Source organism: Gorilla gorilla, chromosome 11 (assembly GCF_029281585.2).
Source record: "Gorilla gorilla gorilla isolate KB3781 chromosome 11, NHGRI_mGorGor1-v2.1_pri, whole genome shotgun sequence".
In the NCBI taxonomy this organism is placed as follows: domain Eukaryota; kingdom Metazoa; phylum Chordata; class Mammalia; order Primates; family Hominidae; genus Gorilla; species Gorilla gorilla.
In genome coordinates this window covers 119,169,036-119,183,848 of record NC_073235.2, presented here as the reverse complement: position 1 = coordinate 119,183,848, position 14,813 = coordinate 119,169,036, and the positions used below count along the sequence as shown (strand labels likewise).

General features: G+C 43.2%; 1 protein-coding gene across 1 annotated transcript; it reads right to left on the bottom strand.

Moving 5' to 3' along the window:
- Window positions 1–11,560: 11,560 nt before the first annotated feature.
- RPL37A (ribosomal protein L37a) lies at window positions 11,561–14,249 on the bottom strand. Its single transcript, XM_004033182.3, has 4 exons — window positions 14,136–14,249; window positions 13,630–13,758; window positions 12,997–13,079; window positions 11,561–11,687 (listed from the first exon to the last, which is right to left on the bottom strand). The coding sequence occupies exons 1-4, from the start codon at window positions 14,136–14,138 to the stop codon at window positions 11,624–11,626; spliced, it is 279 nt and encodes a 92-aa protein (XP_004033230.1). The 5' UTR covers window positions 14,139–14,249; the 3' UTR covers window positions 11,561–11,623.
- Window positions 14,250–14,813: the final 564 nt, after the last annotated feature.

The following is a 14,813-nucleotide window of genomic DNA, read 5'->3' as shown; positions in this document are numbered from 1 at the left end:
GAATGGTAATGCTGGCAGATACACTGTAGGCAAGAGACAACTCCATACCCATAATACATGTCTATCCCTGGGATGACAAACTGCTGCCCTTTGCACGATGGGAGACATCTAATGTACACTTATGGAATAGTGTCACATTAGCTGCTCAGCATAGGCCTCTTTTGTTGCAGTTCTATCCACATATCTATGCTTGAAACATCCTTGTGTTCAACCTTGAAGAAGTATCCAGCCTTCCATTCTTGTTCCTTCCAAATCTCTGGCCAGCTGGTACGAACCCATTAGCCATTTCAAGGTGATGTGAATATCTGGAGACACCACCCTTTTCTGCCTGCTCATCAATCAATATAAGTCTCTACTTCAGACCATCTCTTCTTGCATGCAAAGGGGATACTATCTTAAGTTCTGCCCACTGGGAGGACTTCCCTTTACCACTGTCCTCCCTCTACCTCTGTCCGCTTTCAGCTGATGCCAGTACAGGATGTAGTTCTATCCATGATGCACTTTTCCCTCTTCCATTAGCTGACATAACAAACTCCCCAAGAAGACAACTGATTCCAGGAGAAACAGTGAGGCAGTAGGAGAATACACCTAAATATATTTCATGGGAATCTAAGAGTCCATGGGAATCTAAGCTTCATGCTTAAAACAGCATACTTGTATTTTCTGGATATTCTCTGGTACAATTTTGTATAAACCATTTCCATTTTGGAATGGAATGCTGTTGCACACATCTAATTTTATAATTTTATAGATCAGATAACATCAAGTTGATAATAAACAGATTCAGTTGCAAAGAAACGTGATGTTCCATGCTCAGGTATTCTACCAGGGTCTAGTAGCAAACCAGCCCTAATTTTTAAATAGATAACAGATGTCAGCAGAAGAGGTCATTAATTTCAAATCCCTAGTGCACTACAATTTTTCTTTTGCAGCATCATAGGACATCTCTATCTGCCACTAACACCTCGAATCTACTTAGATTTGCTAGGTCATACAGACCAAGTGCCAGAACAACTTGGGACTACAACTTGGATCTGCTGCCAAGTCTGTTCTTTCTCCAGGCTCTACTGAAAACTCTGACAGACTCCACTCAAGTCTTACAGGTTACTCAGTAAATGGGACAGAGAAGCACACTCAATGTGACTTATTTTGCAACCATCCCCCTCAATCCAAACGGACCCAGTAAAGATTATGTCTCTTAGTTGGGAATAGTCTACAGTGCAGCAACTTGTCTATCACTTTAGGTAGGAAATCCCCAAGATAACCTAAACACCATATTCATATCGTACTGGGTACATCATTCTCAACACTTCCTGATCTCTTTAGGTCCACTTGTTATGTCATCAGTATAATGGATCAGTATCTTCCCTAAGACACCAAAATGATCAAGATCTTTCTGGATTATATTATAATAGTATATGATGCCGGGCACAGTGGCTCATGCCTGTAATCCCAGCACTTTGGGAGGCTGAGGCAGGCAGATCATCTGAGGTCAGGAGTTTGAGACCAGCCTGGTCCACATGGTGAAACCCTGTCTCTACTAAAAATACAAAAAAATTAGTCGGGCATGGTGGTGCATGCCTGTAATCCCAGCTACTGAGGAAGCCGAGGCAAGAGAATTGATTGAACCCAGGAGGCAGAGGTTGCAGAGCTGAGGTCGCACCACTGCACTCCAGCCTGGGCAACAGAGTGAAACTCTGTCTCAAAAACACAAAAAGGAATTAATACTGGGAATTTAAAAAAAAAACATTTGTTTACCAATTCATTTAAAAATAACAGTAACACTATTACACGTTAACATCAATAACATATGAGTTGTATATGAGTATATGAGTTGATAGCCCTGAAGTGAAACAGTGAAAGTATACTGCTGTCCCTGCAAGTGAAGATAAACTAGTTTTGACTACTTTGCAGATAGGGATGAAAGGAAAAAATACATTTGTTAGGTTAATAGGAGCAGTATGTCATGGCCAGAAGATACGTTGATTTCCTCCAATATAGATTTATACCCAGAATCATAGCTGAGGTTAGTTATGATCATAAGATCATTATTCATGAAAATTTCAGATGTTTGGATAAGCCATTTATCTGTGATTCACCCAGGGGTTGCTTTTGTTTTACTGTGTGTAGGAGAGGCAACCCTAGAGGTTTGCACTTGATTTTCCAACCCTAATAGCCCTCCCTCCATGGGCCATGGGTCAAATAAAGGAGTTTCACCATTCTGGAAATAGGGTAAAAAACAAAGGATGGAGCCACCATTCCACATTATCCACTGTGAGATATTCAATCCAAGACATCATCTACCATCTGACCTCCAAAAGCTCCTACTCTGACCACAGTGAGTGGTCTCAGGTCCTCATGGGGAAGAGTTGGGGGGACTTTGCCCCCCAACTTGTATACTTGTGGCTCTGTTGTAGTGTTCTTCCATCAGTTGAGTGACAAAATCCAAGGGGCATTACCTTATAATTAGATAGTTTATAAAAGAGTAAGTAGTACAAATACAACCTAAATGGTAATTCAAGCTTGATGTGAAGAACATTTGCCCTCCTAAAATTATGGACAATCTCTAATTTCTTATTAGAGATTTCTCTCTCCTATGTCATCTGTCGTCTTGGTGGGACTGCCAACTAAGGTGCCAAGAAGTATGGCCCCCAAGTAGGCCACTGGACTCTTCTGTTCAGGTTTTTGACTTCTGAATAGTGTCAAGACATAAAACAGACCAGAAGCTCAGCTCCCTACTGGGGATTCTTCTTTCACTCCTCCCTTTGATATCTGTGAGAACGTCCTATTTTATTCCCCTTATAAACCTGATTCTTTAGGTTTTTTTCAATCCTGTGAAGCACTCTATTACCCTCCAGTAAATGCTTTTTCTGCTTTAGTTACCTGCAGTCAGTCTTTACTGCATGCAACCAAACACTCTGGCTAGGAATTGGGGCAGTGTTGTGATCCTGGCAGCAGGAGTCATGAACTTTTCCCAAAGCTTAATGCTCTGCCTTAGTTTAACTCAGCTGCTGTGTCATTTGATCCAAATTCTCTAAAGATAATTCATTGGTTCCATTTACTCTATCAGTTGTCCATCCCGGGTCCAATCAACTGAGCATATTGAGAGTGTTCAGTTATGAGAAACAGAGTACCAAAGGCTGTAGGTGACAGTAGTTATTTTTATTTTTTTTTAAGACAGAGTCTCACTCCGTCACCCAGGCTGCAGTGCAGTGAAGCGATCTCAGCTCACTGAAACCTCCACCTCCTGCCTCAGCCTCCTGAGCAGCTGGGATTACAGGCACGTGCCACCACGCCTGGGTAACTATTGTAATTTTTTAGTAGAGACAGGATTTCACCATGTTGGTCAGGCTGGTCACAAACTCCTGACCTCAGGTGATCCACCCGCCTCGGCCTCCCAAAGTGCTGGGATTACAAGTGTGAGCCACCACGCCCAGACATGATTATGATGGAATCTCTAATGCATTCTACATGCCCCTCTTTCCTTACATGCAATTCCAAAGATGCCCCTAAGTATCACATGTGGAACCAAAAAAGCATTCATCCCTTCACTAATCAACTCAAATTCCCAATTAGCTACCATACCAAGATGCGATACCTTTGTAAGCTGCTCTCAATCAGAGACTGGTAATGACTATCCTCACAATTCTGCAAAATATGGAGAGTTGATTGGCCCAAGGATATGCAAAACTTCATGTATCAAAAGAGTAGGTAATCTGATCATCAGAAAAGTATCAAGACTAGCTAACAGAAATAGGATGTATGTTACTAAACGGAGAACATGAACAAGTCACTAAACACTTACCAGGTAACAGGCAAAATGAGGAGACAGTAGTTTACACTCTTGTGACCATAAAATTGAAATGAGCCAACACAAAAGTTGGAATATGACACAGATGGCTCAACATACCCCTTTCAGTAGTACCAGCAATTGTGCTTCCTCTGAATGCCTAAGACATTATAATAAAAGTTTTACAAATACTTAAAAATAAGTAGGCTGGGGGCAGTGGCTCATGCCGGTAATCTCAGTATTTTAGGAGGCCAAGGTAGGTGTATCACTTGAGCCCAGGAGTTCAAGATCAGCCTGGGCAACCTGGCAAAACCCCATCTCTACAAAAAATACAAAAAAATTAGCCGGGCATGGTGGCACCTGCCTATAGTCTCAGTTACTCAGGAGGCTGAGGTGGGAGGATCGCTCGAGCCTAGGAGGCAGAGGTTGCTGCGAGCCCAGATCATGCCGCTGCACTCCAACCTGGGTGAGTGAGACCCCATCTAAATTAATCACCAAAAAAGTAAATTGTAATAGGATATGGGGACCACAAAATGGTCAGACCTTTTCAGGACATTTAAAATCTCCTTTCTAGTACTGCCATTTATTAAATCATAAAATAACAGAGGACCCATTTTATCCCAGACCCTATTATGGGGAGTAGATTGCAAAAATGGCCATAATTCTGTATCTACATGCTTTGTAATTTGTAGCTTGTTGCATCAAGAAATAGAGTATATCTTCTTACTCCTTAAATCTGGATTCGCCTTGAGACTGACTTCTTTGTACTATACTGCACAAGTAATGATGTGTGAGCTTCAATTACCCTGCCACTGCCCTGTGAGCCAACCCAGGATAGCTGCTGAATGACAGACACATGACCCAGTCACACTTACTGCTCCAAATGCCACCCAACTATCAGCCAAATATGAGTGAGGCCATGCTAGACCAATCAGTTCCCCACTGACCTAACAGCTGACCACAGATGCAAGAGCACGCCAAGCCCAGAATGACCCAGATTATCAGAATGACTTTTGAGTAATATTAATGCTTATTATTTTCAGTTCTTGAGTTCTGAGGTGGTTTGGATTTAGCAGCAGCTAATACAAGAGGACATAAAGAACTAAACCTAGTCCCTACCCACAAGGACTGCACGATGACAACCTATTGAAGTTTAAAATCTTTAACAGATCAACCTCTGATCTTAATAGAATTCAGAGCCCTAACAGATGGTATGCTTGACATTTTTCACGTCTCTCTGGTGCCATCCTCCTCTCTTCTCTATCTTGATCTCTGCTCCAGGAGGCTGACCTCTATGTACTATGTAAATGGGTTCTTTTGCCTACTGGTTGGGCTTGGTCACTGGAGAACAGTAGCAGATAAGGAGAATGAGGCTGGGATATTCATCCCCTTGGGTCACTCTCTGCATGGCCATATTTCATTGGTTGAATCACTCTAAGGTCACCCTTTCCACAGGACTTTCCTTAACAATTTCCAGTAACTACTCACTCTCCTCCCTTTCAGGCCACTCTACTATCTCCTATGGTTTTTCCAACATCCTGCACACACTTTTGTAAATGTCTTTATAAAAACCTTGTATTTTTGTAATTTGAATGTGTCATCTGTTCCCTGCTACGACACTGACTGACAAATTACCCAACCAGGGAAATAGCTGGGGAGTCTGGGAGTTCGGGTATGCCAAAAATATCATAAAAAGAAACTTTAGTTGTTGATATGGTTTGGATCTGTGTCCCCACTCAAATCTGATGTTCAATTGAAATCTCCAATGTTGGAGGTTGGGCCTGGTGGAAGGTAAATGGATCATGGGGACAGTTTCTCATGGTTTAGCACCACCCCACTAGTGCTGTTCTTGTGGGAGTTCTCACAAGATCTGGTTGTTTTTAGTGTGTGGTACCCCCTCCTACCCACTCCCCCACCCCTACTCTTCCTCCTGCTCTAGGCTCCAGCCACGTGAATTCCTGCTCTGGCTTTGCCTACCATGGTAAAAGCTCCCTGAGGCCTCCCCAGCCATGCCTCCTGTGTAGTCCGTGGAACTGTAAGCAATTAAATCTCTTTATAAATTATCCAGTCTCAGGTATTTCTTTATAGCAATTCAAGAATGGACCAATACGGTTGTGTATAAAAGTACTGGCTGGCTGTGGTGGCTCATGCCTGTAATCTCAACACCCTGCGAGGCCACTCACTTTACGTCAGGAGTTCGAGACCAGCCTGGCCAAGACGGTGAAACACAATCTCTGTACAAAACTTAGCTGGGCGTGGTGCCACATGCTTGTAATCCCAGCTACTCAGGAGGCTGAGGAGGATCACTTGAACCCAGGAGGCAGAGGTTACAACGAGCTAAGATCACACCACTGCACTCCAGCCTGGGCGAGAGTGAGACTCCATCTCAAAAAAAAAAGTGTTACCCTTTTGCTTGCATGCCCCAAACTTCAGCTTACTCTGGTCTAGTGGATGTAGACAATAAACCATGTAGCGGTAGATCCATGTGGTCAGTCTCCTACTTTTTTCACTGATTATTGCCTGGAAGGAACCATGAGGCACAGAGGTAGAAACTCGCTCTTCTAATGCTCTTGTAAATGAGCCTAAGATGGAAGTGATGTTGGCATCTTGCTGCTTACAGCATTCTCCCAGTCACTGCAGGTCCCAGCCTTCTGTATCTGGAAAGACTGGGTGCAGCCAACTCAATGGGAAAGCAGAACAGAGAAGCTACAGGAACCAGCTCTCAGCCACCAGGAATTAAACCTGTCCTCATTTCTTGTGGTTTCCGTTTTTTCAGAATGGCTTTTTCTATCTCCAGTCAATGCCCTCTAAGCAAATGATACCATCCTTTTCCCATAGTGCTTGGAACAATCCTTTTATGATTCCTGTGCAAATGCAGTCAATACATCTCATTTTCTCTACAGCCTGAAGTAAGCCAGAGACTAAGTAATCAAAAATTACACTAAAATACTGAAGTGAAGCCCCTGAGAAAATAGGGTATTATTTGATCCTTAGCACAAATGTGCTACAATTTAACCCATGACAAACAGGCCCATACAACAACTTCCCATAGACAATATAAACAGCAAAGGCAGATCCTATGGAAAAGAGGAAAATAAGCCTTCCTCTTACAAGGAATATCCTAAGATTCCAAAGAGATTTGAACCTCAAAAGTGTTTCATATTCTGGGCATGGTGGCTCATGCCAGTAATCTCAGTACTATGGGAGGCTGCGGCAGGTGGATTGCTTGAGCTCAGGAGTCTGAGACCAGCATGGGTAACATGGTGAAACCATGTCTCTATGAAAAATACAAAAGGTAGCCAAGCGAGGTGGTGCACACCTGTAGTCCCAGCTACTGGGGACGATGAGGTGGGAGGACGGCTTGAGCCTGGGAGGCAGAGGTTGCAGTAAGCTGAGACCACACCACTGCACTCTAGCCTGGACAACAGAGCCAGACCCTAACTCAAAAAATAAAAATAATAAATAAAACAAATCAGGTGTGTATGCACATACACACACACAAAATGACTTCAAAGTATTTTCAAAGATCTTATTGACGCTCCTTGGGCCAAAAACAGAAAGGCTTCCTTGGCCTGAACCCTGTGTCTCCCTTCCCCTGACATCATAACTCATGCTTTTGCCATAGGCAGTTTCCCTCCTGATTCCTTCTCCTTTGGCCTGATAGCACCCTCTAACACCCACCCACCACCCCATCTTTGAAAAACAGCATTATGTCCAAAGTGTTATTCATCTTTCCAAGATCTACAGTTCCTGAACCTGTTGAGTGTTCTAGATCCAAATTTAACTAATTTTTTCTGTTTTGAGAGGAAAACTATTATATCCATCCTACAGATGAAAAGATTAGGCGGCACGGTGGCTCATGCCTGTAATCCCCGCACTTTGGGAGGCCGAAGCGGGTGGATCACCTGAAGCCAGGGGTTCAAGACCAGACTGGCCAACATGGTGAAACCCCATCTCTACTAAAAATTAGCCGGGCGTGGTGGCATACACCTGTAATCCCAGCCACTTGGGAGGCTGAGGAAGGAGAATCGCTTGAATTCAGGAGGCAGAGGTTGCAGTGAGCCCAAGATCATGACACTGTACTCCAGCCTGGCGACAGAGCAAGACTCTTATCTCGGGGGGAAAAAAAAAGATTGAAGTTCAGGAGACGATTAAATAATTCCTCCAAGGTCACACAACTAGTATAGCAGAACAACCGAATAACTCCTGCTTGACTCTAGAATCCACATTTTTTTTTTTTTTTGGTTAAGACGGAGTCTTACTCTGTCGCCCAGGCTGCAGTGCAGTCTCAGCTCATGCCATTCTCCTGCCTCAGCCTCCACATTCTTAACCATTATGCTGGAGACAGTTCCTGTCCTTTCCAACTGTTGTTTATGTTCCTGAATAAATTTGAGAAATATTTTGCACAGCTCTGGGGTTAAAAAGAAAAATTAGCATTCTGATTTGAATTGGCATGTATACATACATAATTACTTTAGGAGGAAATAACACTTTCACCAGTTTTCTAACTCAAAAAGTTTATAATTAAGCTTAATTAAGCATACTGTTTCCCCCCTGCTATAGTGGGACTTAAGGATGGTGATCATGTCCTGTCCATACTGCAGGGAGTGGTCAACAAAGGCTGGTTTAATGAACAGTCTCTACCCTCAACTAAGCCCCTGCTTCATTAAGTGAACCCATAAAAATACCTGTGGGTCTTTGTGTCAACCATACCACCCACTCTCCCGACACTACTCTGCTCTCAAGGGCCCTGACATACAGGGTTGATTGTGGCATGACATTAACTTGACCCTCAACTTATCTTGATGTACCCCAAAGCATATAAACAATGTTTCCATTCCCTGTTGATGAATTCTGACCTGAAGTGCTATCAACAAAATGGCTTTTAGTTTCCCAGAGGAAGACAGCCAACAGTAAAAACGTTGTACAGATTGCTTGGTTCTAGTTGCTTACATTCCCAAGTTGATGTATTTTTTCCAATCTTAAACAAACCCCTTCAGTCCCAGTTCTCCACCTCACCTGTTGCTGACAAAACAAAGCTCAAGCTTCTCCATGTCTCAACTTCATACCCAAAAGAAAACTTGGAATTAGACGTGATTCTGTATTGGCTAATCTGTACATTTATCACAGCCACCCGCCTAGTTAGGATACAATGAAATGGCCTGGTGAAAAACACAAGCCTAACTTACTTTTTATATCACAACACAATGTTCAATTAGATGACTTAGAGTCAAAGGCTCAGAAAACCACTGTGAAAACAAGCCAGGGGATGAAGTTGCTTAAATAACAAAACGAAGGTGGGCATCTTTAGCATGGGAAGAGGCAGGTAAGGAATACTGAGCCCATAAAATAGAAGGCAGACTGGTACAGCAGAAAATCACAGATAGGAGCCAGAAATCTAATCTTCAGCCCTACCTACATCACCTGCCTCCCTATCATCTTGGGAAAATCCCTATTTCCTTAGGTATAAAAATATTTATCTCAGCACTTTCACTGGTCTGTAAACTGTCCCCCGCCCTTTCCTCTTTTAACTGTCATAAAAAAGCAATACATGGCTGGGTGAGGTGGCTTACAGAATCCCAGCACTTTGGGAGGCCAAGGCAGACGTTATCAGTTGAGCCTGGGAGTCAGAGACCAGCCTGGTCAACATGGCGAAAGCCCATCTCTACTAAAAATAAAAAATACAAGAACTAGCCGGGCTTTGTGGCATAAGCCTGTAATCCCAGCTACTTCGGAGGCTGAGGCACGAGAACTGCTTGAACCCGGGAGGCGGAGGCTGCAGTGAGCTGAGATCATGCCACTGCACTTCAGCCTGGGTGACAGAGACTCTCTCAGAAAACAAAAACAAAAAGCAGTACTTCCCTGATTACAAAAACCGAAGTTTTCCATGCCTAATCATGTAACATAGCAGCTTTGTAAGACTCCAAATTAATAATCCAAACACCCAGCATATACTCCATTCTACTACCACGAATTATACAGGAAACTGAAGCAGAGAGGTTAAGTCACTTAACCCAAGTCACCCAACTATCTAGGCAGTTTGGCTAAGTTGGTGTTCTTAACCACAGCATTAGACCATCATTTAATGCTCATTCAATTCCCTATGCTTACATGAAATCCTGGTCACTCACCTGGAGATCCTATGGAAAATTCTCCAGGAGATTCACCTGGAGAGCTGTGTCATTCCTGTGAAGCCTGAAAATCCTGACTTGTCACTCCTGGTCCTACCCCTACTGACCCACAGTACTTGCTTCACATTACAAAATCAGTAGGAGTACCATTTTGTGACACAAACGAGATCCACAGATGATGAGTTACTGCTATGGATCTAGCAAACGCCTGACCCAGTGAAGTATTCTCCTGGGGTAGCAATGTTTCTGCCAGAGGCAATGCAGGAGGTACAGGTGAAGGGAGACATCCGTGCAAAGGCCAGTAATGAGCAAAAAAACAAGTTATAGAAGATAGGGGTCAGACCAAGTGAAATAAAGGTTTTTACTCTGTCCTAAAGATGAAGTAAATCCACATTCTTATCGAATTAAATTTGCATCCTTAAAGGATTACTGACTCTGGAATAGATAAAAGACATACCAATTAGGAGGACTGAGAAGTCCATACCACAGATGGTTGAGGAGTTAGACTAAATTGGCAGTGAATTAAGTGCATAAAAGTGTCAAAGGCAGGCCTAAAATAACTCGAATTCTCCAAGGCAATTCATTTTTTTGTTACTACAACCATCTGTCAATCTGAAATCAATCCTATGAATCCTTACGTGCAAACTAAAAACTGGAGAATTGCAGACGTTTGCAACATTTAACGTGAAATTAGTTTCATACTGTTTCCTGAAGATGCTGATGGTGTAGGTCAAATGAAACATCATAGAAGAGGCAGTATATGTATATCCTTTAGTATATCTTTTACCTTCAGAAACTTTTTTTTGGAGACAGTGTTGTCCCGGCTAAATAAACTGCAGTGGCACAATCCTGGCTCACTGCAACCTCCGCCTCGTAGGTTCAAGTGATTCTTGTGCCTGAGCCTCCAAAGTAGCTGGGATTACAGGCATGTTTGTATTTTTCGTTGAGATGGGTTTTTGCTATGTTGGCCACACTGGTCTCAATCTCCTGGCCTCAAGTAATCCACCTGCCTCAGCCACCCAAAGTGCTGGGATTTCAGGCGTGAGTCACCGCACCCAGCCTAGACACATTATAAAAATATTAAATGTAAGGCTGGGCGTGGTGGCTCACACCTGTAATCCCAGCACTCTGGGAGGCCAAGGCAGGTGGATCGCTTGAGGTCAGCTGAAGAACAGCCTGGCCAATGTGGTGAAAACTCCATCTCTACTCAAAATACAAAAATTAGCCAGGTATGGTGGTGCGTGCCTGTAATCCCAGCTACTCAGGAGGCTGAGGCAGGAGAATCGCTTGAACCTAAGAAGTGGAGGTTGCAGTGGGCCAAGACTGGTATACTGCACTCCAGCCTGGGTACAAACACTCTGCCTCAAAAACAAACAAAAAAATATTAACTGTAACTTAAAAACTAAAGTTTACAGTTGGCTCCAATGTATCTCAAAGTCAAACTGGCAGAAGCAGACTTATAAAAAGCTAATACACATATCTAACTTGGAAGACTTATATTCTTATGCTGCATTTTACCATTTGACTACTAAAAAAGACACTGAATTACAATAATCCATCTTGGCATGCTTTTCCAATACAACAGTATTTACACAACGCAAACATCAGAATGTCTAATAAAGTTAACAAGCCAAGGCAATTTTGTTACATAAATTAACCCATTTATTATAGGCCAGTGATGTCTCAAAGAGTAGAGGAGCGTCTACTGGTCTTTCAACTCCTTCAGTCTTCTGATGGCGGACTTTACCGTGACAGCGGAAGTGGTACTGGAAAGAAAGATTCAGTTTCCAACATAATTAAGCATGTTAACATAGAAAATGGCAAATAAGTAAATCTGCCTCGTTTTTGTGTTAAAGTCTCTTCCCAAATTTTCCTAGAAAGAATTATACTGAGATAGACTGCTCTACCAATACTTTGCTGCAGTCAATCCAAAGATCTAACCAACATTAGATTACTCCTCGGAAATTAGTGGCTTCTAAACTACATGATGGCATCCTTTAAGAGCCATGCCTTCAGGATCTTGCAGAATTAGACATACAATCTCATGCATCTGATTTCTCAACCAGAGTTGCTTTTTTTTTTTAAAGTAACTCAGTTGTGGACAAGCAAGCTTTAACTCCCCCTACCCCATCCCATGAAAAAGAAATGGTTCTAACAGGCTGACCTAAACTTATTAAAAGGAAATGGGCAGATTATAAGAAATGAATAAATTACAAGATGATACAGTGAGAACGATGATTAAGGAAATAGAGCGGACACTAAAGTGCCTTTGGGAAAGACAGCTATTGAAATGACTACAAAAGTTTTACCATAAAATTCAGGAACTGTACCTGAAAATCACCATCCTGTATTGTAAGTATATAAATAATTCACTTTCCTATCAGAACCAAGAAAGCACTCTAGTTCCCATTTTCCATTCTGCCCTAATAAAAACCCCCACAAGGAATATATATATATTTCAACATTTTCCACTGCTTCGGTTTAAGTTTAAATTGACTGAAACTTTAAAATCCAATTCTTTAATTACACTAGCCATATATGTGCTTAGTGTATTGGACAACACAGGTCTAGACACTAGTTTGTAATATAGTGTTTGTAGTATCGCCCTGTCAGGTGATACTGAGTTGCAGATTCACAAACCTGCAGCAGTCTAATACTGTTCAGAAAGACGAAACTGTGGTGGTCCTGATGGCCTCAAGTTTCCAAATACAGTTTTGAACTAACTGACCCCTTCACCTATTTTTATGAAAACTTGCAGTGCAAATCAACGTTCAGTAGATTCAGCCCCACTAATGGACCTGCACAGTATCATGACAATGTTCACAACAATGTGCCCAGTGACCATCAAATTCTAAAGTAGTCTGTGAATTAGATTTCCGACTTCTATTTTGGTAGTTTTGTGTTTACTCTTTCAATAACTGAAAATAAACCACCACGGAAGAATCCTGAAAATACAAAGGCATCCTTATTCTCTCTGTCCTGAGAAAGTGTTAAAACTAGCCCATCCAGCAACAACCTGGAATTTGGGCCTATGAGGTCCACACACTTCCAAATACCACAAGGAAATAGACTCACTTGTAAGTCCAGGCACCGCCAGCCACTGTCTTCATGCAGGAACCACAGTGCCAGATCCCCACAGCTCGTCTCTTCATCTTGGTCTATAAATGAGAACCAATTTTCACTATGAACCAAGTAAGTATTTTCTCTTACAAGCATCCAGAAGTCTAAATTTGGATTCACCTTATTGTCAGGGATGTGAAAGCCTCCCTTTCTCCCTCAAAAACAAAACAAGGATTGCTGTAATGCAGTATTTTGCACATAAACGTTCAAACCTTTATCAAACAAAAATCCCTCGCAGAACAAGTAGAATGGTATTACATGCACAGACATCTTGGGAGTTGGTGCAGAAACATCAGTAGACAGTACTGATGGAATCATTTTCCACAAAGCAGGTTTGGCTTAGGCTGGGGGCACTCTGTCAAATGATTATTTTACCCATTAACTTTTAAGCGGTTTTCTTTAAATGAAAAACGTTTCACAAAATCTGAAGTTACCATCAACACTTTTATCTTAAAACTCATAATCAACGGTATGAGTAATTCTAACTGCTCACCAGCACACGGCTTATAAAATACCTTGAAGTCTGGCCTCACTTGGGTAAGAAACCTGCCCTCCCTCTCCCCTCACCAGAGACTTTGCCCTACTTACTTTGCCACAGAAAGAGCAAGTGTACTTGGCGTGCTGGCTGATTTCAATTTTCTTCACCATTTTCCGGAGGGAGGCCCCATAGCGGGTCCCGTATTTACCGACGATCCCGACTTTCTTGGTACGTTTGGCCTGTTTAGAGTGAGGGGAGAAACCAGTGTTATACCTGGAACCCAGGCAGGCCCCGGAGCCTCCACCTCACTGACGTGTGACCGACATGTGAATTACATGTGACCTAGTGTTCCCTAAATTCAACCCAACGAAACCAGTGCCCAGGGCTGGCCGCGCGCTCCGAAGGCCCGGCGTTAACCCGGCTGGAGCGCGCCAGGCCCAGCCAAGGCGCCCCCGCCCCTCCGCCTTGGGCAGCTTCCGACAATGGTGTCTCCTGCAAAGGCATGGAGACAGGAGAGAACACGGGGCAAGGCAGCTGAGGAGACGGGTGCGGGAGAAGAAAACAAGGACAGATGCAGGTAGATAGAGATCTAGGCCGCACAGAGACCCACACTCACCATGTCACCGCGACCTAGGTCCGAGCCCAGAGAGGAAGAGACGCGGTGCGCAGGCGCGGTATTAGGCAGACGAGCGGAAGTGGCTGGTAGAGGCCTAGCTAGGAACTGAGCTCTATGGTTTGGGCGTTTTCCGGCGGCCTCCTGAGAAATGTTTGCAATTCTAAGGCGTCTCTCTCACCCAGGTTTACCCAGATACGCAAACTATGGCGACAAACAACCATAGCAGAAGCATGTCCAGATTATTTCACATATATCACAAAATCCTGCAAAGGTACGAGTTCCTCCATTCGATGCACAGCACTTGGCTTGGAGAAGTGCATAAATCTTACGTTTGTGGGGCCAGGCGCGGTGGCTCACGCTTGTGATTCTAACACTTTGGGAGGCGGGGCGGGTCAGGAGTTCGAGACCAGCCTGTCCAGCAGGGTGAAACCCCGTCTCTATTCCAAATCTCATTTATTTCCCCTCTGCATTATGCTCTCTAAAAGTGGCTGACTGTGCAGGATGCTAGCGACAGTGGTGACTAAAATCCAAGGTTCCACTCCCAGAACAAGTTGCAGGCCAGCTGCAAACGATCATATAGCCACATTAAGAAGTTAGACAGTTTCAAACTGGTCAGAGTTCTGAAGGAAAGGACGATGGTTCTGCTCGCGACTAATTCAGAAGAGCCTGGTGTTTCCT